At 48.8% G+C, this 25,556-nt stretch overlaps 1 protein-coding gene across 2 annotated transcripts; it reads left to right on the top strand.

The window, feature by feature from the left end:
• The first annotated feature begins 3,526 nt into the window (after positions 1-3,526).
• Positions 3,527-25,343, top strand: Elac2 (elaC ribonuclease Z 2). 2 transcript variants are annotated; one of them, XM_075992150.1, is made up of 24 exons: positions 3,527-3,816; positions 4,242-4,292; positions 4,430-4,500; positions 5,267-5,331; positions 6,260-6,317; positions 7,543-7,611; positions 8,692-8,826; positions 10,896-10,954; positions 11,286-11,344; positions 11,441-11,513; positions 12,092-12,204; positions 13,470-13,565; positions 14,431-14,569; positions 14,653-14,738; positions 16,483-16,601; positions 18,516-18,612; positions 21,363-21,501; positions 21,843-21,881; positions 22,011-22,120; positions 22,895-22,994; positions 23,076-23,196; positions 23,447-23,525; positions 24,018-24,162; positions 24,704-25,343. In XM_075992150.1, exons 1-24 carry the CDS (start codon positions 3,590-3,592, stop codon positions 24,935-24,937), a joined length of 2,484 nt encoding a protein of 827 aa, XP_075848265.1. In that variant the 5' UTR covers positions 3,527-3,589; the 3' UTR covers positions 24,938-25,343. The 2 variants fall into 2 exon arrangements, with proteins under 2 accessions (XP_075848265.1, XP_075848266.1); XM_075992151.1 differs by lacking the exons at positions 3,527-3,816; positions 4,242-4,292; positions 4,430-4,500; ... (6 more) ...; positions 11,441-11,513; positions 12,092-12,204 and having other exon boundaries at positions 13,468-13,565; positions 14,431-14,564; positions 24,704-25,342.
• The last annotated feature ends 213 nt before the right edge of the window (positions 25,344-25,556 follow it).

The following is a 25,556-nucleotide window of genomic DNA, read 5'->3' as shown; positions in this document are numbered from 1 at the left end:
TTACGCTTCTATTTCTGTGATAAAATACCATGATGGAGGCAACTTACAGAAGGAAAGGTTCATTTGGGCTCATGGTTCCAGGGGATAAGAATCCATCATAGCAGGGACTTATGACAGGGGGCAGCAGGAAGAGCAGAGAGAGAACATCTCATGCAGGAAGCAGGAAACCAAGACAGATAACTGGATATAATACATAGCTTTTGAAACCTCTAAGCCTGCCCCTTAGTACCACATTTCTCCAAGAAGGTCATACCTCCTAAACTGCCCAAACAGCCACCAACTTGGGACCAAATTATTCAAATGCCCAAGACTATGGGGAGCATCTCATTCAAACCTCCGCAGATGATGAAATTTATGTTCAAACTGCACACCTCATGTTCTGGGAGAGGCATTAAAGTAGGCTGTTGGGTCGAGAGAGAGAGAGAGATGGACAATAGGGGTGTGTGTGTGTGTGTGTCCTATGCTAGCAGTGTGGGGACTAAGCACTTGGCTGTGTATTTACTGACCAGCTGAAGGTTCTCATTATGCTTTGGTTGAGAGGAAATGGTATGATTCACACTTGCCCACCTTTTTAAACTATGCCTACAATGGAAGAAAATTAGAAAAGTGTCCTTTGTGCTCTGCCAGAGACAACTAGGCAGGCGACACTTGTTCACCTGTACTGAACCTCAGTTCCAGCTAGGGCAATCATATATTTCTGTCTTGCCACTCTATAGACACTGGAGCCTGTGCAAAAGAACTACCTTGGTGGGTATGGGCAATGGGTGTCCTGAGCACCCCTAAAAAGAGTGAGCTGGGAGAATCTCACTTGTAGGTTGTGTATCTCATGCAGGAAGCAGGAAACCAACTGGGAAAGGTTGAGGTGGGTATCTGGAGGATTCTTACAATAACTGGCTTGTCTAGAGCAGGGGGAGTTGGTTAGGGTACAGATATACACACTACAGAGAGGAAAGGTAAGGCCAGAGGTGAGACCCTAGAACAGGGGTTGGGTGGCCGCCAAGTAGACGGCCAGTCAGGGATAGGTTCTGACAGTTAAGTTAGGAGTAGGGTGGGGAATAGGTATGGTATTCAAGAGGGGTTCTGGCCCAAAGAGCTGAGATAAGGTGAGGCCATAGTATACCTAAAGCCATTCACCTCTCTTCAGGCCACTGCTCCTGTTCCAACTCCTACTGTTGACAAAGACCTTGTGTGTGTAAAACTAGGTTATAAAGTATGCATTTGTAATTTGTGTATGTGAAATTACTCCCATACCAGAGTAAATTGGCCAAACAGGCTACATCGCTGTTTAACCTGAATACTAACTTCTTTCATCACAAGGTGAAAGTTCATTTAACTCTTCTTTAATTCTATCCAAGGTGAATGCTATTCAAGACTTGCTTTGAGTTCTGGGTTCAATCCTCCAGAATAACTGTGGTTTCACTCCAGCCTCGTGGAGATTGGCTACCATGAGGTCAGCTTGACTACTGAATAAGGACAGTCTGCATGGATGGAGAAGCTACTTAGAATCTAAAGGCACCACAGCCCACAGTCAACACCGAAGCATCCAGACTGTAAGGCCATATTGGACATGCCACTCCCCAAAGAAACCTCAAGTTGTAGAGACAAGCCATCCTTCTGAGTACACCCCTACAGGAGCTATAAAGGGGTTGGAAGCAATCCCAAGCCACAGTATTCTTAGGTAGTTTCTATATAGGGCAGTGAACAACTAAGAGTCTCAAAGTAAAGGGAAGTGATTAGACTATATTATTCAGGGTGTCATTGGATTCTGAAAGCCCATGGCTCAGTTTCCACTTCCCAGCAGCCCTGATGGCCAGACTTCACCTCCTCAGTTTCCACTTCCCAGTGGCTCTGACAACCATGTTCTGCAGTTGAGCAAGTCAGGAGACAAGTTTGTACCTCTGACCCCACCGTGTATCCTTTCACAGATGCCAGTTTGACTGAGTGATTCTTCATCCCAACAAACTGACAAGATTGGCCATGATGAGCCATGTTTATAGTCAAAACCTGTGTCTGTCTCAGGCTGGAGAAACAGCTCAGAGAGAAAAACACTTGACACTTAACTATGGGGACCCGAGTCTGAATCCCTAGAAGCCAGATACAGCAGCAGGTATGGCATGTATGGTAGGAAGGATCTATGGTAGCCATTTATTTAGTTTGAAGGAGTGTCCTTATTAAGTACAACATGAAGTAAAAAGAATAAATAATGAGAGAAAGAGAGAGAACAAAAATACAAATTGGGTACTCATAAGATTCGGCAGAAATCAGCTGGAGAAGCCCCCTTTGAAACAGTCAGCTAGAGTATTCAATCAAGTGTTCAGGTTTCCAGCTTTACCCAGAGGTCTCTGAATGCAGGACTACAACAGATTGCAGCTGTGAGTATCAGCTCTTGCTACTGGTGACAATCTTTTCTATATTTTTAAGTATGTTCAGTTTGGGAATTTCTGACAGATAAGTACTTAGGACACTGATAACAGAGCACTCTACTTTTTTTCGTCTAGGGGATTTAGTATGAAAACATCCCCCTACATGGATTTTATTGTAAAAAACACATTTAAAAAATTGTGCCAGATGTGGTGGTATATACCTTTAATCCCAGCACTCCGGAGGTTGGTGGATCTCTGTGAGTTCAGGGCTAGTCTGATCTAAATGGAGAGTTCCAAGACAGTCAGGGCCACACAGAGAGACCCTGTCTCAAAAACTAAAAAAGAATTTGTAGTTATTTATTCCTAGTATTTGTGGAAGTGGTGGTGTTAAGAAAAATTAAAATGGAGCAGCATTGGCTTGGGGACATTAAAATGGAGTCAAATGATCTCAGAGAGGCCAGAGCTGTAACTCTGAATTTGGTTGCGGATTAGCCATCCCTTAGATCGAATTGGCCTTTCAAAGGTTGTTGACCTCTGCTGACCCATACAACAGACCCCTCCCCCCCCCCCAAAATCCTCAAGAGACTACTAAGAAAACAACCAGTCCCCTTTTATTTACAGTTTAACTTGTTCCAGCAACAATCACAATTCCTGGTTAATCCACACCCTCCTGAGGTTCAAACTATAAATGCAGCCACGAGCTTATAAAAACCAAGATCACGTATTCAAGATTTCATGAATGTGATTTCCCTGATATCATTCCTAATCAGCCCGGAGCAAATGACATTCTCCTTGTTCTTAGCTAGGTAATAGGATGGCATAATCTTTCCAGTGTGTAAATTCTCGGAGGACACAGCTCCTAAAATCAGAAGATGAGCAGAAAGGACTCACTCACCTCCCAGTACTGCTTTTCGGGTACTTACAAACCCAGAAGTCCCTCCTCCAGAAAAATGACAGTATCCGGAAACTACCAACCCTGGGACAGCCGGAAGCGGTCAGGGGGCGGAGCCTCCGGCGACTCTCTAGCTTTCGCTTACTCTATATCCGCCTCGATTGACAGACTCCTAGTTCCAAGGCTCCTTGCAATTGGATGAAGCACCTTGTGTGGGCGGGCCGCCCGAGTCGCCGCTCGCTGATTGGCCAGTCCCGCCATGCGGGGTTCAGGGGCGGTGCTTGTGGCGGCACGAGGGGTCCGGCTGCCTTGTCAGCCAGGTGTGGACTGGTGCATGTGGGCGCTGCGCTCGCTACTGCGTCCCATCGGCCTGCGCACCATGTCGCAGGGTTCGGCTCGTCGGCCAAGGCCGCCCAAAGACCCGCTGCGACATCTGCGCACGCGGGAGAAGCGCGGCCCGTCCTGGGGGCCCGGGGGCCCGAACACAGTGTACCTGCAGGTGGTGGCGGCGGGCGGCCGGGACGCGGGCGCCGCTCTCTACGTTTTCTCTGAGTACAACAGGTCAGTGTGGACCAAAATCCCCGGCCGTGTGGTCGCGCCGCCACGTGCTCGGAGCCTCGCTCTCGTCCAGCCTTGTAGGTCCCTTACCTCCCTTGGTCTGCATGGTTTTCAAGCATCCATGCAATCCGGCCCCTTACCTCGGCGGGGTGTGGCTTTTGGCATGCCCCGTGTCGTATCAGCATCCCAAAGCAGGGGTCTCCCAGTGTGAGTGTGTAGGCTAGACTGGGCTGGTGAGTTGATGGGAAAGGGGCTTCTTCCCACCGGCCTATGTTGAACTCCACTCCTCTGTTCCTAACCAAAGACAGGTTCAAAACCTACCTGCCAGCGACAGAACACGGTCGTCTGGTTGTAGTTAGAGCGTTGTATTTACAATAAAACATTTTGCAGAATAGACTTTTCTGAGTAGGGTAATACTCCTCCCACAGGTACCTCTTTAACTGCGGAGAAGGCGTCCAGCGACTTATGCAGGAACACAAGTGAGTCAACCCCTGGCTTCTGGGGTGGAGATGATTATGGGCTTGGAAGCGAAGGTGAGAGGCAGGTGAGATTTATCAGCAGAAGTGATCTTCGGTCAGCCGGGTTTCATCTTGCTGAAATGTATGTTTTTTCTTAGACTGAAAGTCGCTCGCCTGGACAACATATTTCTGACTCGAATGCATTGGTCAAATGTTGGGGGTTTGTGTGGTGAGTCTGTTTTGGAGGTCGGAAGCTGGTGGGAAGTCTCTGGTAGTTTAACATGGCTTTCAGCTCCTTTGCTCCACTTCTCAGCCTAGGGGAGCTAGAATTCCCTGTGCACTAGCCTAATCAGCTTGAGTGGGAAAAGCCAGACTCAGAAAAGCGGGGCTTGACATTGGTGATGGCCTCCAGGGCTGGACTTAACAAGAGAGTAGCAGCGGTGATGAGAGTCAGAGTCAAAGTATTTATCATGAAGACCCCCAGCAGCCATATGCAGGCACCTACTGTCAAGATTGCCTCTTTATTCGGGTCCTCAACTGGGAATATCAAGATTGTGTTGAGGCCGGATTTTGAAAGCGTAGTGGTACGGCTACAGGAAGGAGTGAGGTAGTAGAGTGTGTACCCCCCCCCACCACCCCATTTTCATGGCTGCTACTGGTATGATGTATATGGCACCCTTCACTTGGACAGTTCAGACAGGCTGAACTGGTTCATGCTAGCTGCCTCCCTACCTCCCTCCAGTCACCCGTGCCCATTCTAGAGTTACACTGGGAAGATCCCTTGTCTCTTGTACTTCTGCTATTATTTTCTCCTTATGTATGGCGTAGTTGCTTATAATCCAGAATAGGGACATATGGGTACTGGATCAAGGAGAGGCAAACACTGCCCCCCTCCACACACACACACACAGGCAGTCAGGCAGTACCTGTATGTCGAGAGAGCCGATTTATTTATTTATTTATTTATTTATTTATTGACATTCTTTTTTTTTTAGGAATGATTCTAACATTAAAGGAAACTGGGCTGCCCAAATGCGTTCTTTCTGGACCTCCACAACTGGTGAGTGTCTCCCGAGTCACATGTCAATAACAACTCCTTTTAAAGGAGTTGATAATAGAATCTTCATTTTTGTGTACTAACCCTCTGCGTTCAGGATATGGCAGGTAGTGGAAGTAAACACATCTCCTTTCACAGTGCAGAACTGCCTGTGAGGTCCTCGGTGAGCTGCCAAGGACTCGGCGCCCGTTTCTTAATTTATGAAGTGGCCAGAATGTCCCATAAGGTTGTCAAGAGTGAAGGAAGGGGTGCATAGGAGGTACCACAGGACATATGTGCCATAGGAGGACATTTGGTGCCAAGGAAGTGCTTGGTTAAAGCTTTCACTCTTACGTATTAGCTTCACACATCTGATTCTGTCTCCCATCAGAATGTCTGAATATGTTTCCATCTCCTGTAGCTTTCACTGTCTACCGAAGTAGCCTTGCATGTCAGTTCCCACTTCCTGTAATCCGTCCTCTGCAGCGTAGCCAGAGCAAGACATCCATGCAGCGTGCCACGTCTCATCCTAGGCTCTCTTATGTGTTATGATCCACAGTATGGCCTCCAGGCCTCTGTTCACATTTCTACCTGTGTTGTAAAGCTTGAGCCACGAGGGTCTTGCTTTCCAAGGTCATTTCCTCGGAGCTGTGCCTGTCCCTCCAGACAAACTTGTGTCGGCTCCTGTGTCGTCTTCAGTGCTCTTTCAGGGCTCCTAATCGCTGCTGAGTTGTCTGTGTGAGCATTTGTTTCATCTCCGTCTCTGATGAGAGAGCAAGGACTTCATGTCTTTTAACGTTGTTAACACGGCATCTAATGATACTGGACACAATAAGTATCTGTATAGATAAAATTTAAAAAGCGCTTGCTAAGTTTTGTGTTAATGTAAAGTAAGTCCATACTGTATTTGAGTGCTATATTAAAACATAACTTCTTGCTTGATTATTTCTAGGAAAAATATCTAGAAGCAATCAAAATATTTTCTGGTCCATTGAAAGGAATAGACCTGGGTATGTCGTTGATTGTGTCTCGTTATCTCGTATTTCTTTTTGTATGAGCCCCGCTTTTCAAATTAGAATCCACCAAGAACTGGTTTAAGGCAAACCTTAAAATCACATGCTTCATTCAGCATGCTGTGGTTTCTTCTTTCTCTTGTTCCTTCTCTAATTTTTTAAAATGATTTATGTGTTTTTATTTCATGTGCGTTGGTGTTGTGCCTACATGTATGTCTGTATGAGGGTGTCAGATTCCCTGGAATTGGAGTTACAGACAGCTGTGAGCTGCCTTGCGGGTATTGATAATTGAACCCAGGTCTTCAGGAAAGGCAATCAGTGCACTTAACTGCTGAATCATCTCTCCAGCCCATCTCGGTCCTTTTTCTTTTTATAATTCTGTTTTTTGAGACAAGGTTTCTCTATGTAGCTTTGCAGTCTGTCCTAAAATTTGCTCTGTAGAGAGGCTGACCTCAAATTCAAAGAGATTGCCTTGTCTCTATCTCCCAAGTGCTGGGATTATGTGGCTAAAGGCATGTGCCACCACCACCCAGCTACCTCTTGCTTCTTTTCATGCCTCAAGAATACTGGCTTAGCGGGCAGAGTGCTTTAGCCTGATACATGCCTACATTCATTTCTTTCTCTCACAACCTTCACTCGGGCTCCAGACTCCTTCCCTGGTCCAAGATGGTTCTTGGGACCTCTAATTCCTTGCAGGAGGAAGTGGTGTGGAGGGTCTGTGACCATCTTTATAGCTGAGCTTCAACTCCAGCTGTATAATGAGGCCCATAACCCTTTGATGGGAAGATGTCAGGATGCAGACACAGCAGGATCCTTGAGCCAGCAAGCCTCTCTGGCCTGTGAATGCCCCACTTTTGTAAGGCACTGACAGTTTTATATCAGAGTTTATATCAGTACTCGTGGTTAAAATGAGAGAGTTTCTGGCTGGTAATCTTATTAACTCAGGGCTCTTGCATTTCAGCACAATAATGGTTTACATTTTTCTTACTGAATCCTGCCCAGTGCTCATAGCATGATTTGCCTTGACTCTGCTGTGTAAAAATGGCCGATTTGAGTACAGCTTCCCTTTTTCTTCCCCGCTAAAAATGTTAAAGAAAACCTGGTTTTATTGGCATATTCCCAGTAACATTCTAGGAAAAGTCCTTGGCTGTGGCTGGGTTCCTGCAGGTTCATTTTCCTACTGGTACTAAGGCTTACGATTTCTTGACCTCTTTTCCTGCAGCTGTGCGGCCACACTCTGCCCCAGAATACAAGGACGAGACCATGACTGTTTACCAGGTCCCTATCCACAGTGAGTCTGGGAGCCAGATTTCCCCGGAGGAGGTGGCTGTTAGTCCCACCCAAGGGACATGTGGGTGGGGAGAGACTGTGAGGACTTGGTTTGAGTGGCCTGTTGTTTGTTTTCTGAAGATAATAAGAAATTTTTTAATAATTGCAACCTATAAGAGGGGCATTGGGCTGAGAAGCTCCAGCCACGTTTGTGAGGTACCCGGGCCAAAGGATGTGGTTTGAGTTGGGAGGAGAGATGCACATCACTCTGGCTGAGCAGTTTGTGCCAGGTATTACCTACCTTTGAAGAGAGGACCTGGTGGTAGGGAGATGCCCTTGACATTGCAAACTGGCATGATCTCGCCAGTTCCTGAGGGCTATAGAGCAGACGAGAGAGCCAACAAAGGCAGAACTGGGAGAGGGGCTGAAGTTTATGTTAGCCGTGGGTAAAGGGTGTGTTTCTTGAGCTATGGCACCAGTGCTTCTTACCAGCAAGGGGATTGGCCTATGGTCTCTCTTCACTTCACTCACTGCCATCCCTCCCAACTCCAACTGGAAGTGTCTCCCTTTCTTGTTTCTTTCCAGCACCCTTTTTTTCCCCTCCAGAGCACACGATAGTTTACTGTCACGTGTTTTCCAATGGTTGACACCTGCGCACTTCAGGCCAATGTTTCCTTGGAGCCCAGCAGGTCCTGATTGAGTCACATGCCTGGAGAAGCAAGGGCAGCTTCTGTTAACACCAGCAGCTGTGCTTCAGCTTTTTTATCAGCAGCCGCCCCCGCCCTCATTCCTGACCCCTTGATTTTGATACCTAAATAGCTGCAGAATTCTGCTCCTTTTAGTGATGGTATCCCTGGGGCCTGTGCAGGATAACTGAATGGTGGTAGCTGAGCTAGTTTATAGCCTGGATGCTTTCAGTCACATATTGTTGACTCCCTTCTGTGGGCAAGGCCCTGAGCCAGGCCAGCAGGCCAATAGCTGGTTATTTCTTACGGCAGGGAAAGGAGTGCTGGTCTGATTGACATTAGGGAATTCTTGCTTGTTAACACCTGGGCCGCAGCTGTGGGAAGTGTGTAATGTGATGGCTTCCTCTGCTGCCCAGGTGAACGGAGGTATTGCACGCAGCAGCCACTGCAGAGCCCAAGAAGGTCTCCCAACAGGCTCAGTCCACCACAGTCATCATCGGACTCTACAGCAGCTGAAAACGGACAGCACCTTCCAGATGGCAACAGTACAGGTAAACTGTGGGGCGCACCTTGTAGTTCTTACTCCTTGTCCTTTCAAAAGATTGTCTCTAATTGACCGACAGGAATTGTGTACGTTTGGGGGTACAAAGAGTCAAATTAGTTAACTTATCTGTCGTCTCAGCAAGCTGTGTGTTTTGCTAAGCATATTAGAAATGCATTATTTAAGTGACCCTCCCTCCCACAGTGCCTCACCCAGTACTCATGCATGCTGGACAAGCTTTGCCAACTGTGCCACCTCTCCAACCCTATGTGAGCAGTTTTGAAACGAGCAGCACACAGTTTTCTGTGGTCACAATATAGCGGGGCCTGAAACTTTGCATTCTTTGCATTCCTTTATCAGCTTTCCCCTCTGTCCCCCACCCTCTCCTCTGACCTTTGGTAACCTTTCTCTTATTTTTCTGTGAGATAGTTTTTTGTTGATTTGTTTTGTTTTTTTAAGATTCCACAGGTGGGTGAGATCATACGGTGCACATTTTTCTGTGCCTCCGCCCAGTATTGCAGTTGACAGATCTTTGCCTCTTACTGCTCTAAGTTAGGGTCTTCACTGTAAAAACGCTGTTTGCACAAGTAGATGCTTTTCTTTGTCAAGTATAGCCCTGGTCTAGGGAGAGAGAGCATGAAAGGTTGTAAGGAGATTGACAGTCCTGAGTGTCAGGCCAGTTTGTAGCTTTGGATAGCCCCAGGATGTGTGTTCATAGAGGAGCAGTGCCTGGCACTCTCCTGGATGTAGGGGGCTTTTGTGTCTTCATTAACAAAACAGTAACTCAGAGACTGGTTGCTGTACTCACACAACAGACAGGTCAGTGAGAGTGTCAGCCTCTCTTAGAAGGCTGCTGTCCAGGACTTACTCTGTCTGAGGATTGAGCACTCAGACCCTGCTCGTCAGTGTTGGGCACAGCTGGGTCAGCTTCTGCTGGTCTCAGGGCAGGTGACTAAGAAGGCAGACCTTGACAAACTTATTTTATATGGCAAGCAGAGAGGACCAAAACCTGGTGTGGGAAGTCCTCCTGTATATGTGTTGCTTTATTGGTTAATGAATAAAGAAGCTGCTTTCAGCCAATGGCTTAACACAATATAGCCAGGCTGGAAAAGATAGAGTAAGTGGAGTCAGTGAGAAGCCGTGGAGTCGTCAGAGGAGAAGGACGCCAGCCAGAGGTAGGCCATGAGCCTCGTGTAAAATATAAAGTAATAGAAATGGGTTAATTTAAGATATAAAAGCTAGCTAAAAATATGCTTAAGCTATTGGCCAAACAGTATTGCAAATAATATAGTTTCTGAGTGATTATTTCAGTTCTGGACAGCCGGGAACGAATGAACAGCCTCCACCAACAAAAACTCACATATTTCCTTCAGGCCTTTAGCTGTTGTCTCATTTTTCTTTTATGTACTTGTTTATAAAACATTTCAGTGAGAGCTGGCAGGATGTCTCAGTGGGTAGACCCTTGCTGCCAAGCCTGAAGACCTGAGTTTGATTCCCGAAGTCCACACATGGTGGAAGGTCAGGTTGTCCTCTGACCTTCATGTAAGCACAGTGTCAGTCTCCCCCCCACACCTACATCACCCCCATAAGTAAATGTATGTAAATAAATAAACATTATGACTTATTTTATCCTGCCCCCAAATATTAAGCCAAATGGGACATGTAAAAAGTTTTACTTACCATTCTGAGTTTTCTAGCTGGAGTTTCCTTCCTTGCCTTCTCTTCCCCTCCTTCCACTGTACTGGAGAAGAGCCTAGGGCCTTGAGCCTGTTAGGCAAGCATTCTCTCTCTGGACTAGTTTCTGTTTCCTTGTTTTGAGACAGTTGTTTGAGCTGCCTTTGAATTTTTTTTTTTATCTCCCTGCCTCAGCCTCCCAAGTAGCTGTGATTACAGACATGCACCGTCAGGCCTGTTCACATCAGAGAGATAAAGGGATGTGTAGTCATGACAGGGTCATGCTTCTACTTCAGGATGGGGTCAGCAGTGACCCTTTAATGGACTGAAGGAGAATTAAGGAATAGTAATTTCGGAAGCATATACAGCCTTCATGTTCACCTTGTTAAATGTGCTTTTTCTCAGGTGTCGGCGGGAAAGCAGGAGGCAGGGACCCTTCCTTAGTGGTAGCTTTTATCTGCAAGGTAAGTCTTGGCAGAAGTGGGCAGTGAGTGGGCCTGTGGCTGGTGGTCAACGGGTGGTGTGCTGGTTCTGAGAGCTCTTTGTTGCTGTTAACACGGAAGAGTGACACTTCATTAAGCTCACCGCTAGGTGACAGTGTGCACAAGCACTGTGTCTTAGTTCGTCTGGCTCTGACTCTGAAGCCTTGCCAAACAAACCCTTCTTTAGAATCCGTGTGCCTGCTACATTTTAATGATTGTGAGCAAGTAACAAAAGGTAGATCCTTTTCTGAGAAAGCTAAGACAGACTGCGCCCTCAGCATCTGAGATTGTATGTGCCTTCCCTTTGTCGCAGCTGCACTTGAGGAAAGGAAACTTCTTGGTGCTTAAAGCAAAGGAGCTGGGCCTTCCTGTGTGAGTGTCGGGCCCTTGGGAACTCCGTGGGGGGCAAGGGGGGGCTGTGTTACAAAAAGGGGTCTCACAACATGCTTGCCTGTCTCTGTCTCTCAGTGGGACAGCCGCCATTGCACCCATCATTGCTGCTGTCAAGGACGGGAAGAGTATCACGTTCGGAGGAAGGGAGGTGAGGCTCCTGGTTCTCGGGATGTAGCACTTGCAGGTGGGGCCTGGAACGCTGGGCAAAACCACTGTTTGCCGTAAGCTTACGGACACTTTGAAGGATGTGTGGGACGTCTTGGGATTACCTACTCTTGGCTGGATGGTGGAACCCGTACCTAGTGATGGACTCTGCAGTGTTCTGCCCAGGCATTCTTATATCTTGTCTGCTCACACCTGCTGGGCTTTTGTGTGTGTAGATGCTTCCCCTTGTTCCTGCAGAGCAGTGCCTGTCTTCAAGGATGGCCTTTGCTAGCAAGTCTTATAGCAGAGCTGTGCTCTTTGTCTACGGAGGTGTCTTTGGTATCTTCCATGCTGTCCCTCCCACTAGCCACTCTGGTTTGAAATGTCTTCATAGACAAGTGCCCATCTGCTGAAGTAGGAACAAACAGAGCAGGGAAAGGTGGGTGGCAGCCACTCAGGTCAGGTATTAAATGTGGCTTGTGTAATGGTGACAGTTGCCTAGAGGGACATTGGATTGTGGCTGAGCTAAGACTGTTCTGGAAGAGCACTCTGCTCCAGTTAGCGACCTGTCTCGTTGTCTAGATTGCTCCTGAAGAACTTTGCACACCCCCAGACCCTGGTCTTGCGTTTATCGTGGTCGAATGCCCTGATGAAGGATTCATCCAGCCTGTCTGTGAGAATGACACCTTTAAAAGGTAATGATGAGGGACTTTGGGTGGGAGAAGTGAGAGCCGTCACTGTTCAACACAGACATCTATGTCCCAAAGACAGACCATGTCCTGGAGATGCACTGTGTCTCTGGGAAGACATCCACATCCCAAAGACAGACCATGACCTTGAGATGCACGGTGTCTCTGGGAAGGCCTGAGCTTCGGGGTTAAGGTGTGTCTTGATCCTATTGGCAAGAGTTGGGCGGTGTTTGTAGTTAGTGCTCTTTGGAATGAAATTTGAGAGCAACTGACAGCCACAAGCCATCAAGGACTAGACAAATCAGCTGCAACTTAGAGGAAGTGAGAGAGAGAAGGGGGGCATAAAGAGGAGGAAGACACACGATCAAGAGAGAGACATCTGAATCTAGATCAAATTCCAGAATGAATGTTCAGGCAAATAAATTATCTGACCTGTTTCTTCCTATATGAGCTTTCTTCCTCAACTGTGTTGAGACTAATGAGGTAGGACAGTGTCGCAGACCCTGTGACCTAGATTGTGCTAGGGGCAGTCTCAGCATGGAAACATCTTTCTGGCCCAGGTGTTGTGTCCACTGGAACACAGCTTGTTCTGCAGCTGCAGTCCTGGCTGGAAATTTCTCCACCATGTATTTTTGGTACTTAGGCTCAGCCTTGAAAACACTTGGCACCTGCTTTCCCACTGAGCTTCATCTCCAGCCCTTGGTCTTTCTGAGACAGGATATCTCTGTGTAGGCTCAGCTGGCCCTGGTCATGCAGTCCTGCCTTAACCTCCTTAGTGCTGAGTATGGTGCTACTACCACCTTAGGTAGAATCCTTAAGCCTCGTGTCTGTCGGACTTGACCTCCTCCCTAGTGGCTTGTTTGTATTTGCTTGTCCTTCACATGCTGTGTATTCTACTTGTACAACAGATCCTCCTGGTTCCTGTACCTTCCCACAGTAGTGTCAGGAGCCCTCCTTGGTCATGTTCTTTGTGCTTTGGTGTCCTGGACACAGGCTATCCTATTGTGAGCCTGAGGAATTTCAGAGCCCTTTGCCTATGTGAGGGGTGTGTGTGTGTGTGTGTGTATGTGTGTGTCTAGGGGTGATGGTGGTAGTGAAAACAGCCACTGAGCTAAAAGGAAGTGTCACCAGGTTAGTAGGCCATGCCTGAGAAGTGGTTCTCATGACAGCACCGAGTATTCCAATTCATGGCTGCACAATCGGTCCCCTTTCATGTATATCCTGAGCTTTTATCTCTTTCTGAAAGAAACTCCGTTCTTCCTTCTGTCCAGGTACCAGGGAGAGGCCGATGCCCCTGTGGCCTTGGTGGTCCACATTGCCCCAGAATCTGTACTCACTGACGGCAGGTACCAGCAGTGGATGGAGAGGTATGAGACCGGTCCAGGACACAGGGTGACTCCTGTGGGTGGTGTTTGAATGTATGTCCACTAAGGACTGCTCTCTCTCACCTGAGCCTGCCTGAATTTTCTCTGGGATTCTTGTCTTAGAAATTCTGGGTGGGTCCCTCTGTAGGAAGGGTGTGTGTTGAATCATCGCCACTAGGTGGCGAAGTGGGCCCACTTCCCCAGTTGTCCAGGACTCCTCCTTTATATTCTGCTCAGTCAGTGCAGAGGAGAGACTGGCAAATGTAAAGGAACAGCCTGCTTCAGCATCTCACTGCACGTATGTGTGTGACGTCAACTGCTCTGGCTTCTTCTCGAGCAGGTCTGTGAGGAGAAGGTCCACCGTCATTTAATAATCCTGCACTGGCGAATAGCACCCGAAGGGTGTTTGTCTTGGGTATTTGGTGACCTCAAGTGGCTGCTTAGCCGCCCTGCCATCTGCTTCACCACCTGTTTCCCTGTCCTCTCTGCCCTGAATGGTTCTGGGTCTTAAGCTCTGTCTTTCGTTCCTCATGAGTCTAAGTCACAAGAACACAAATTGTCTCTTTTCCTCCTAGGCTTTTGTAATACCCTGTTCATGGCGATGTTTTCATATCCCTACATGAAGGTCTAACATGTTCTTAGTTTAACCACCTTTCTTTCCTGCATACTCCAAAGGAAGCCTCAGGAGGGACAAAAGCCTGGACTTCGATAAGGAGCAGCAGGATTATGTCTGGCTGTGTGGTTATTGTTTGGGGCATATGACATAGCTCTGCACATGTCCATCACATTAACCTGTCTGTCTATGGTCCTTTCCCTGAGCTAGGGTGATCCTGACAGACACTGTTTACAGTGGGCTGTCTCTTTTTAGGTTCGGTCCTGACACGCAGCACCTGATTCTGAATGAGAATTGTTCCTCAGTCCACAACCTTCGCAGCCACAAGATCCAAACCCAACTCAACCTCATCCACCCTGACATCTTCCCTCGCCTTACCAGCTTCTGCAGTAAGGTAGCTAGTGCCCCACAACTTCCTCGCCTGTGGATTCCCCACCTTTGCTTTCTGACCAGGAAGTGTTTTCTTGTCTCTTGCAGGAGGAAGGCTCTGCCCTCAGCTTGCCCACAGTTCGGGGCGAATGCCTCCTCAAGTATCAGCTCCGCCCCAAGAGAGAGTGGCAGAGGTGCGTGCAGTTCTGACCTCTACGGGGTGGAGGGTGTTCTGGACCTGGTCAGTAGTGGTGTTCTGACCTGTGGGGACATCTACGGGGTGGAGGGTGCAGTTCTGACCTGTGGGGGCATCTACGGGGTGGAGGGTGTTCTGGAAAGCATTTCCAGCCGTGTGCCTTCTGCCACAGTAGTCACCTGTGCAGTAGCAGGAGCGCCCAGCTCCAGTAATGGGATGCTCATTGAGACAAGGTCTCACTCTGTAGCCCTTGCTGACCTGTAACTTGCTATGGAAACCAGGCTGGCCTCAAACACAGAGATCTTCTGGCCTCTGCCTCCCAAGTGCTGGGATAAAAAATATGTCCCACTATACCTGGCCCCAGTAAAAAGGGCTTTAATGGTATTTCTGATGTTTTACTCATCTTGTACATCTTGTTTTAATGCAATAGTAAATGTCTTCTATATGTCTTTGATTGGAACTCTGCTTCCTAAAGGTGAGTTCTAAATGTGGGGTATTGGGTCACAGTGTGTGACTTCTTTAGGCACCAGTGACCATACACTGCCGCCTGGAAAGCCCCTGCATACACACTCCCAGGCAAGTGAGAAGTCTCTGCTGACTACCTGATGGCTTGTTTTCTTTTGGGGGTGTGAGTGTGTGGTCCTCATGTGTCCTAAACTCCCAGCATCATTGTTAGAGCAGATCTTGTTATAGAATGTCACCGTGCTGTTGTGGTTGAGTAGTCATTGCTCTGGGTGGTATGCCTTGGGCCATGGGCATTGCTGCATGCCTTCCTCAGCCCGTGTGCCAGTGCGGATATCATTCCGAGGTCCCAGACCCACTGCACTGGTCTGGACAGGTTGACTTGGAGCTGCTTTTTAAGCTTTGGGGACTTTCCTGCTCAGCTAACCCAGGGAATCAGCCCTCTCAATATTGTGCTGAGTGGAGAGGAGGCCAGCAGTATCAGCATTCACTGGCACTCACTGAGGGTGTAGGCTCTCTGGGTGCACCCCAGAGCTCATTCCAGTTCTGGTTCTGCAGATCACCCCAAGAGTCTCAGTTTGCCAGCTGTGTGCATGCTCACTTTAATTTGTGAGGTGCTCGCTGGAACCCTGCTTCTCAGCTAGGGCCCTTGTGGTCCTCCTAGGGGACATTGGCTCATGTGGAGACATGTGATTTTCACAGCCAGGTGTGGGGATGTGGTGCTGCAGGGACAGCTCCACTGTAAAGAAGAATTCATCTTGCCCAAGCACCAGGAAGGCCTGACTGTCAGGCTTGAGGCTGGAGAGGATGCAACGAGCCAGAGTTATTCAGGACTTATTCACCCTATTTAGTTGAGGAAGGTTTCAGAGACTACAACTGCCTGGGTCATTATCTATAGGAGTGTTCTCTTCTATTCCTCTATTGGTTACTTTTCTATTCCTGTGATAAAGCACCATGACCAAAATAACTTAAGGAAAAAAAGTTTATTTTGACTTGTGATTCCAGAAGGTCAAGGGTTCATCACGGTGGGGAGGCATGGTGTGGCAGGAGCTTAAGGATCATAACCTCAGCCACAAACAAAGCAGAGGAGTGAACTGGAAGAGGGTCAGGCTGTAAACCCCCAAAGTTCAGCTCCAGTGATATTCTTCTTCCAGCAAGGCTGCGATTCCCCATCACCTCCCCCAGCATCATCCAGGAGCTCATGTTCTGAACATCCAAGTGAGCATTTGCCGAGAGGCTGTGCAGGCCCCTTGGGTCACCCAAGTTATTTTCCTCTGCAGGGATACCACACTCACCTGCAATACTGATGAATTCATAGCCGAAGCCTTGGAGCTCCCCAAATTCCAGGAGAGTGTGCAGGAATATAAGAAGAGTGTGCAGGAAAGCCCAGCCCCAGAAGGTGAGCCAAAGCCCTGCCTGCCTGAAGCTTCAGTCTTGAACAGGCCATCATACAAATTGCAACCTGATTACTTACCTCGGGACCTCTCTGTATTATATATAACAGAGGGTCGAGGGAGGTGTTGCAGATCTTAGTGCATATGACCCTACATCAGTAAACTCCATGTTTAGTGGCAGTGTCTGGGCACTCTTGAGAGTCCACCTGTAGGAAAATGGTTAGGGAACACTTGTGAGACCATGTTGATCGTCGTCCCTTGCCACAGTTGCTGTTGGGTTTTTCTGGTTGACTAAGAAGGGCCATGGAAGATGCTGGCCACATTATTGCTCCATCAGGGAAAGCAATTGGAGAATTTTGTGACCTGTGCACTTTGGGGATTTTTCTTAGTTTTCAGTTAGTGATAAAGAAAATGCTAAAGTAGAAGGGTGTGGGTTTTAATCCAGATGGCCTTTCTCAACCTTTGCTTTTCTGAAGGTCAGCGCTAGGTCAGCCATTCCTCTTCCCACGTGTGTCTGTTTCCTGGGAGTTGCTTCATTCTTTTTCTTTCTTCCTTCCTCTCTCTCTCTCTCTCTCTCTCTCTCTCTCTCTCTCTCTCTCTGTCTGTCTGTCTCTCGCTCTCTTTCTTTTTTTGCATTTTTAAAGTTATTTTATTACTTTAAAAAAATGCCAATCCAAATTCCCACTTCCTCCTCTCCTCCCTCCCACTCCCTCCACATACCCTTTCCCCCACCCCCTTCAATCCTAAGAGAGGGCAAGGCACCCTGCCTTGTGGAAAGTCCAAGGCCCTCCCCGTCACATCCAGGTTGAGCAAGGTATACATCTGAAGAGAATAGGATCCCAAAAAGCCAGTACATGCAGTAGAGACAAATTCCAGTGCCTTTGTCATTGGTCCCTCAGTCTGCCCCAAATGTCAACCACCTTCAGAGGGACTAGTTTGATCCCATGGTCATTCATTCCCAGTCCAGTTGGAGTTGGTGAGCTCCCATTAGCTCAGGCAAACTGTCTCTGTGTGTGATTCCCCTCATGGTCTTGACCTCCTTGCTCATACTCTCACTCCTTCCACTCTTCAACTGGATCTTGGGAGCTCAGTCCAGTGCTCTGATGTGGGTCTCTGTCTCTGTTTCCATCTGTTGTTAGACAAAGGTTCTATGGTGACATTTAAGATAATCATCAGTCTGACTACAGGGCAAGGCGAGTTCAGACACCCTCTATATTGCTTAGGGTCTTAGCTGGGGTTGTGCTTCATTCTTTCTTGAAGCATGAATTTAATCAATAAATTCATCAGGAGCCAAATATTGGGGGGAAACCTGGAAGATCAGAGAACCAGGAGCAGCTGCCAGTTACTTCCTGTCTCCTTCCTCAGTCCAAAAAGGGGTCTATAGCCCACCTTGTCACTTCTGTCTCCAGCTCCTGATTGCTGGGATTAAAGGTGTGAGCCGCCGCCACCCAGCTTCTATGGTTAACTAGTGACTGGCTAGTTCTGCCCTCTGATATCCAGGCAAGCTTTATTTGTCAGAACACAAATCAAATACCACTTTCTGATTAAGTTGCTGCCCTGGTGTGTTAGATGCTGGCCACCCTGGTGAAGCTGAGGGCTAGCCCTGTGTTGTGCAGCAGATGGGCGATTGCATGCACACAAAGTGTGCAGTTTTGGTGCAAGTGGTGGTGCCACCCGCATGGAGGAACTAGTGATTGGGAGTTAAGGAAACCTCCTCTGTCATTTAGTGGTGTTTTGCTTTAAAGAGAAGCCTGAATAATTACTATCTTCCAGGTGCTGTTCTTCCCTGACAGCCTGCAGGTCTCATACTGAAAAGGAAACACATTTTCCCAGTGCCCCCCTAGGAAAGTGAATTGCACCAGATGGTTTGCCCACCACATGACAGAATGCTGACTCAAGTGCACTTGTATTTTCCACAGAGAAAAGAAGCCAGTATCCCGAAATTGTCTTCCTGGGTACAGGCTCTGCCATCCCAATGAAGATCCGAAATGTCAGCTCCACACTCGTCAACTTAAGGTACCATGTTTGCCCCAGAAGCTGCTGTCCACCAGAGCTTGCTGCTAAGCAGTCCTCTCCACTCAACAGGCTGGTGTCTGGGAGTGGAACTAGTGGGCTTTGCTCTGTTTTACTTTATTTAGAATATATTGTTGAGAACTCACTATGTTGACCTAGCTGTCCAGGAATGTCAGGCAGCCCTCCTTTATCTGCCTCCCGAGTGCTGGGCATGCTGTGTCTACCTGCTTACTGCTGGGAAACAACCAGATCCATCCCCTCATGACTTTGGAGAAAAAACTGAAACCTCCTCTGCTGTACACAATGCTGCAGGGTGTCCCAATGAGCTTACACATTAGGCCTGTGAAGGACAGGTGACTACTGACTTGGTTGACACATTGAGAGAGGTTGCTTTAGTTGTTCAGCTAAACTGCAGGTCCAGGCTGTGAGCTTGTGTCTAAACCAGTACCTTTGTTTCTCTCAACTTCTTGCTGGTACATTTTAAAGCTTTTGGGGTCTTGCACATTTGTTTATATTCAGTTAATGAACTGAATTGAGTTCTGTTTGTTTTGTTTTTTCCTGGTTGATTTCTGGCTTGCTTAGGTTCATTTATCTGCAGATATGTCAGAGCCACTGTGAAGTGTTCATGACCACTGCTCTGCAGACATGTTTGTCAAGGAAGCATACTGGTGAAGTGCTGGTTAGTTCTTAGAGCTCATTATAGTGGGTGTTAGTGATGGCCAAGCAATAACAGGGTAGTGCTGCAAGTGTGCACTGTAGTACGCAGGTGCACCTGAGGTCAGACAGTGTGCACTGCAATGCACCGGCACACCTGAGCCAGTGTGCACTGTAGTACGCAGGTGCACCTGAGGTCACACAGTGTGCACTGCGATGCACCAGCACACCTGAGCCAGTGTGCACTGTAGTACGCAGGTGCACCTGAGGTCAGACAGTGTGCACTGGAATGCACTGGCACACATGAGTCAGACAGTGTGCACTGGAATGCACCGGCACACCTGAGCCAGTGTGCACTGTAGTACGCAGGTGCACCTGAGGTCAGACAGTGTGCACTGCGATGCACCAGCACACCTGAGCCAGTGTGCACTGTAGTACGCAGGTGCACCTGAGGTCAGACAGTGTGCACTGCGATGCACCAGCACACCTGAGCCAGTGTGCACTGTAGTACGCAGGTGCACCCGAGGTCAGACAGTGTGCACTGTAGTACGCAGGTGCACCCGAGGTCAGACAGTGTGCACTGTAGTACGCAGGTGCACCCGAGGTCAGACAGTGTGCACTGTAGTACGCAGGTGCACCCGAGGTCAGACAGTGTGCACTGCGATGCACCAGCACACCTGAGCCAGTGTGCACTGTAGTACGCAGGTGCACCTGAGGTCAGACAGTGTGCACTGCGATGCACCAGCACACCTGAGCCAGTGTGCACTGTAGTACGCAGGTGCACCCGAGGTCAGACAGTGTGCACTGTAGTACGCAGGTGCACCCGAGGTCAGACAGTGTGCACTGTAGTACGCAGGTGCACCCGAGGTCAGACAGTGTGCACTGTAGTACGCAGGTGCACCCGAGGTCAGACAGTGTGCACTGTAGTACGCAGGTGCACCCGAGGTCAGACAGTGTGCACTGTAGTACGCAGGTGCACCCGAGGTCAGACAGTGTGCACTGTAGTACGCAGGTGCACCCGAGGTCAGACAGTGTGCACTGTAGTATGCAGGTGCACCTGAGGTCACACAGTGTGCACTGTAGTACGCAGGTGCACCCGAGGTCAGACAGTGTGCACTGTAGTACGCAGGTGCACCCGAGGTCAGACAGTGTGCACTGGAATGCACCGGCACACTTGAGTGAGACAGTGTGCACTGTAGTACGCAGGTGCACCCGAGGTCAGACAGTGTGCACTGGAATGCACCGGCACACTTGAGTCAGACAGTGTATGCTACAGTACCCAGGCGCACCTGAGGTCAAATGTTTTCAAATCTGGACATGTTTTCTTCATGAGTGAGAAATGTAGGAAAGTGGGTTAGAGTTGCCTGGCCCCCCCTTGAAGACTTCTGGTTTCTGATCCCTAAATTCAGCCTGGTAGCCTTGTTGATGTGAACAGGGCCAGCCTTTTCTCATTTAGGCTCTCCCCTAGAAGTCACTGTCTTTGGATAAGTGTGGCCCTTCCAATCTGTGTTCCTCGAGAGAGGAAGGAAGGGCACCAGAGGGGTACCTCTGTCTGTCTACTTGAGTAGAGCCTCTGCATTGGTGTGCTGAGCTCAGACCTGAGATCTGCCCAGTGGACAACTGTAAGGAACCTTGAGTCACACTTGCCACTTTCCCGGAGAAAGTTCATGCAACCCATCCTGCCTCAAGACCATTTGAAGATGTGGGCCAACAAAAGCAGACCACGTGGAAAGGGAACTGGGAGTCATCTCCTATGACATAATGCTGTCTGTGGTACTCTCACAGAGTGTGGCCAATTCAGGGGAAGCAGAAGGGTACTGTGAGGGCTGTTTCCACTCCACCATCTGCTTTTTCTTTTTTCTGTTTTTCACACACAGCACTGTGTTGATGTATATCCTTAGAGGCTTAAGGGTTTTTTAGGTCTTTCTTTCATATAGAGAAGATAGACTGGTCTAGAATGACCTGTGTGATTTAACTGGTTGACTTTTATATGAGCTTCACAAAGGATAAGGGCGTGTGGTTGTGGAAGGCGGAGGCCGGGGTGGCCACAGCAATGGCATTCTAGAGAATCTAGACTAAGCCGTTCCTGTCTTTTGCAGCCCTGACAAGTCTGTGCTGCTGGACTGTGGAGAAGGCACTTTTGGACAGCTGTGCCGCCATTATGGACAGCAAATAGACAGCGTCCTGTGCAACCTCGCTGCTGTGTTCGTGTCCCACCTGCATGCGGACCACCATACGGTGAGTGTGGAACCCAGAGGTCAGCATGCGAGAGCTGCTGGCTCCTTTAGTCAGGGCTTGGGATTCCTTCTCTCTAGTACCAAACTTTTGACTTTACTCTTCTTGCTTCACACACAGCCTAGATCTGGGCCTGTTAGAGCTTTCTAGGTCTCAGCCCATTGCCCTCTTTCTAACATAGCTGTTTTTCCGCCTGTACCATTTCAGTCATTGCTTAGCATGTGCAACCCCACCTGTGATGTGGGATAGGAATTGGGTCAGTGAGCTAGGAACCACTTGTCTACAGGACTCTGACCTGTGGCAAGGACCGCTGGGCTTGGCTCATTACATGTGCTCTCTTCCAGGGCTTGCTGAATATCTTGCTGCAGAGAGAACACGCACTGGTAAGTGAGGCTCCTGACTGACATTGGTAATTGACTGCTTCATAGCCAGCTAACTGTACCTGCAACTGAATCCAAACCATTTTTACTGGGAAGTCTGCTTATTGGCTATACACTGGAATCTTCTTTCAGGAGTCTCTGGGGAAACCCTTCCAGCCTTTGTTGGTGGTGGCTCCTACCCAGCTCAGGGCCTGGCTGCAGCAGTATCACAACCAGTGCCAAGAGATTCTGCACCACATCAGGTGAGCACCCTGTGTAATGAGTCTTTCTGCCCCGCCAGCCAAGCTCTCAGATAACTACATGGAGACTTATGTTACTTATGAACACTCAGCCTTAGTTCAGGCTTGTCCCACTAGCTCTTCTAACTTAAACCCATTTATTTTCACCTGTGTTCTGTCACATGGCTCATTACCTCATCTCTATACTGCTCATGCTGCTTCCTCTGCAGCTGGCTGGTGACTCCGCAGTTTTCCTAGAGTTCTCAATCTGTCCTGAAGTCCCACCTGTCACACCTCCTGCCTAGTTATTGGCTGTTCAGCTTTTTTTATTACACCATCATAGCAATATATTTTCACGTAGCGTACAAATATCTCACAGCAACCCTGTGCACCAGACCCCAAGCTATTGCCTTCCACTTCTGCCTCCTTCCAGTGTTCCAGCTGACAGGAACTCCAACTATCCCAGTTCTCGCTGCATCTTTATCTGTGCAGCACACAGCTGCCAGCACAGAAATGTTTACACCAGGCGGTGCACAGCAGGGCTGACCCAGCTTATGTCCGGGGAAGGATGAGAAGGAACCCTGCTGACAGATGAGCCTGTGACCTGCACTGTCTTAACTGTGAACTAGCTAGGCTGGGCGTGTGGCTTGGATCAATTTTTCTGTCTTCATTCCTGTGACAGAAGTCATGTTTCTTAAAACCACTGAAAGTTCTTCATCCAAAGAACTGAAGTGTGATGGTAAGTGACTTTTTGAAAAAATGTTTTCATTATCATTTTTCAATCACTTTGTCTTATAGTATGATTCCTGCCAAATGTCTTCAGAAAGGGGCAGAGGTCTCCAGTACCCCGGTTGAAAGGCTAATCAGCTTGCTGTTGGAAACATGTGACTTAGAAGAAGTAAGTGGCCCTGGTGCAAGCCCCACAGAGGGTGGGCAGCATGGGGAGTGGGGCCTGAGTTCTCCACCTCTGCTCCCTCAGTTTCAGACCTGCCTGGTACGGCACTGCAAACATGCTTTTGGCTGTGCGCTGGTACACTCGTCTGGCTGGAAACTGGTCTACTCAGGGGACACCATGCCCTGTGAGGCTCTGGTCCAGATGGGTAAGTGAGGGGCGTGGGCCTCACCCAGGATCTCTGAGAGATGCATGGGATATGGCGTGTGCCAGGTGTGTGCAGATGGCTACGTAGCTGATACCAGCAGATAGCAGTCTGATTCTTACCCAGTTGGTCCCCTGGCTGTCGTCCTGAGGAGCAGACAAGTCATGGGACCAATGGTCAGAACACAGCTATGGATGCCAGGAGTATATGGTCCTCATCCAAATTCCTCCTTGATGCCCATCTTTCTGTTCAGGGAAAGATGCCAACCTCCTGATACATGAAGCCACTCTGGAGGATGGCTTGGAAGAGGAAGCAGTGGAAAAGACACACAGGTAGTGCCATTTAGTGCTTGTCATCCTCTCTTGTGTCACATGGGAAGCTAAGCAGCCTTCTGCTCATTCCCAGAGAGATGGTGCCCACTGCCAGGTGCGACTGGCTGGTTTCTTCCAGGCCTCTGGAATTTCCTGAACCCACATTAGCTCTCCTGGGCACTCTGCCTCTGTTCTTGATTATCCCCCAGGCAGGGTTCTATGGTGGCTTGTAGGGTTTTAAAAAAACAAACCAGTTGGAATAAACTGTCACTTCCGGGTAAAGTGGTGTCAAGACTGAATCCAGGGTGTTTTAAGACCAGCCTTCCTAGGTGCTGGGGGTCTTCTTGGGTGTTACTCTGACAAACTGACAGCCAGAACCACTGCCAGGCCTTCCTCAGGAAGTGTGGGCAGGCTCTGGCCTCCTCCCAGCCCTCCCTGGTGCCCTTAGCAGGAAGGACAGGCTTGTGGACTCCTGCACCGAGGCTTAGCATCCTATGCATCTTCTTGCTGCAGCACCACCTCCCAGGCTATCGATGTGGGAATGCGAATGAATGCTGAGTTTATCATGCTGAACCACTTCAGTCAGCGTTATGCCAAGATTCCCCTCTTCAGCCCTGACTTCAATGAGAAAGTTGGCATCGCCTTTGACCACATGAAGGTCTGTATGCTGTGTGGACCCTGAGGGTTCTGAGGGGCAGGGCCAGGAAGGAAAGTGACCCTTATTCACTTCTTTTATGGTGTAGGGTCACCAAAGAAAGCATCTTTATCACTAGCCAGGTGTAACCAAAATCTGACTGAGGACAAAGTCTGCTCCTGAAGGTCTTCCTGCCCTTAGGGTCCCTGGAAATAGTAGAACTTCTCCCAGGCCTGGGCCATTCCCACTGCAGCCTTAGCACCAATTGGTGGGAAGGGGCTAGACTCGCAGAGTACCAGGGTAAGGCTTGCCCCTTTTGTCTCCTCAGATAAAGGAGTAGGCATGAGCTTGATAGAAAAGTCTGTACCATTTGATTCCTTTTCCTTTGGTCTCCCTACTCTTCCCCAGGAGTGGGGAATTGGCCCTTCTTCACTGTACTTGCTCCCCTCCTATAGCATTCTTTTAAGCTCCAGTCCATGGCCTAAGGGTACGTAAGGAAGGAGAGGTGGTCTTCCCCCAGCTCTCATACTCCTTTACCCCTCATTATGCTGTCCTGTCTCATCAGATCCGCTTTGGAGACTTCCCAACAGTACCCAAGCTGATTCCTCCACTGAAGGCCCTGTTTGCAGATGACATTGAAGAGATGGTCGAGCGCAAGGAGAAGCGGGAGCTGCGCATGGTACGAGCAGCTCTCCTGGCCCAGCAGGCGGACAGCCCAGAGGACACAGAACCCCAGCAGAAGCGGGCCCTCGCAGAGGAGCCACACAGTCCACAGAGCAAGAAGGTCAGAACCCAGTGAAGGTCTCAGCCATCCTGGACTAAAGGCTGTGTTCCTCTGCCCTGTGTGGAAGCCACATCTTCTGTCCTCCTGGCGGGAGTCAGCACACATGATCTAGCCACGAGGCAGTCTGGAATCAAGAGTAAGCAGTCCTCTGTGGCCATGGCTGGGGAGCAGCCAGGTGCCTCCCATGCTTGGAGGAGAACACAGTGGCAGGACAGGAGGTCACACAGTGGAAGACAGCAAGCCAGTCTTGAAAGAAGTCATGGAAATTGAGGTGTCTGCCCTCACTCACTAGCACAGGAGGCTCCCTCTGAGTGCCAGAGTCAAGCCATGGTACAAGTGAAATTGGGTATATGTGTCTCAGGCACCAAGAATAGTTTTTCCAAGGACTCAGACTCAATAAAGCTCAAGTTTGGAATCCTGAGTTCTTTGGCTTCATCGTGGTACTGCTTCAGTGTGGGGGTCGTCGATGGGCTGGGTACCTAGTATGTGTACACTGCATGCTCCAGAGGCCACAAGGATCTCGGAGCCTGGTTTTCTGCTCCATGATGAGAAGGAAAATCACTATGAAAGTATGAAGAAGTGTCACTTTGGCCTAGATGCCCTGTTGGATCTGAAAACAGGTTAGTGACGCAAA

Source organism: Microtus pennsylvanicus, chromosome 11 (assembly GCF_037038515.1).
Source record: "Microtus pennsylvanicus isolate mMicPen1 chromosome 11, mMicPen1.hap1, whole genome shotgun sequence".
In the NCBI taxonomy this organism is placed as follows: domain Eukaryota; kingdom Metazoa; phylum Chordata; class Mammalia; order Rodentia; family Cricetidae; genus Microtus; species Microtus pennsylvanicus.
Note: the sequence above shows the minus strand (reverse complement) of the source record. Positions and strands in the feature narration are given on the sequence as shown.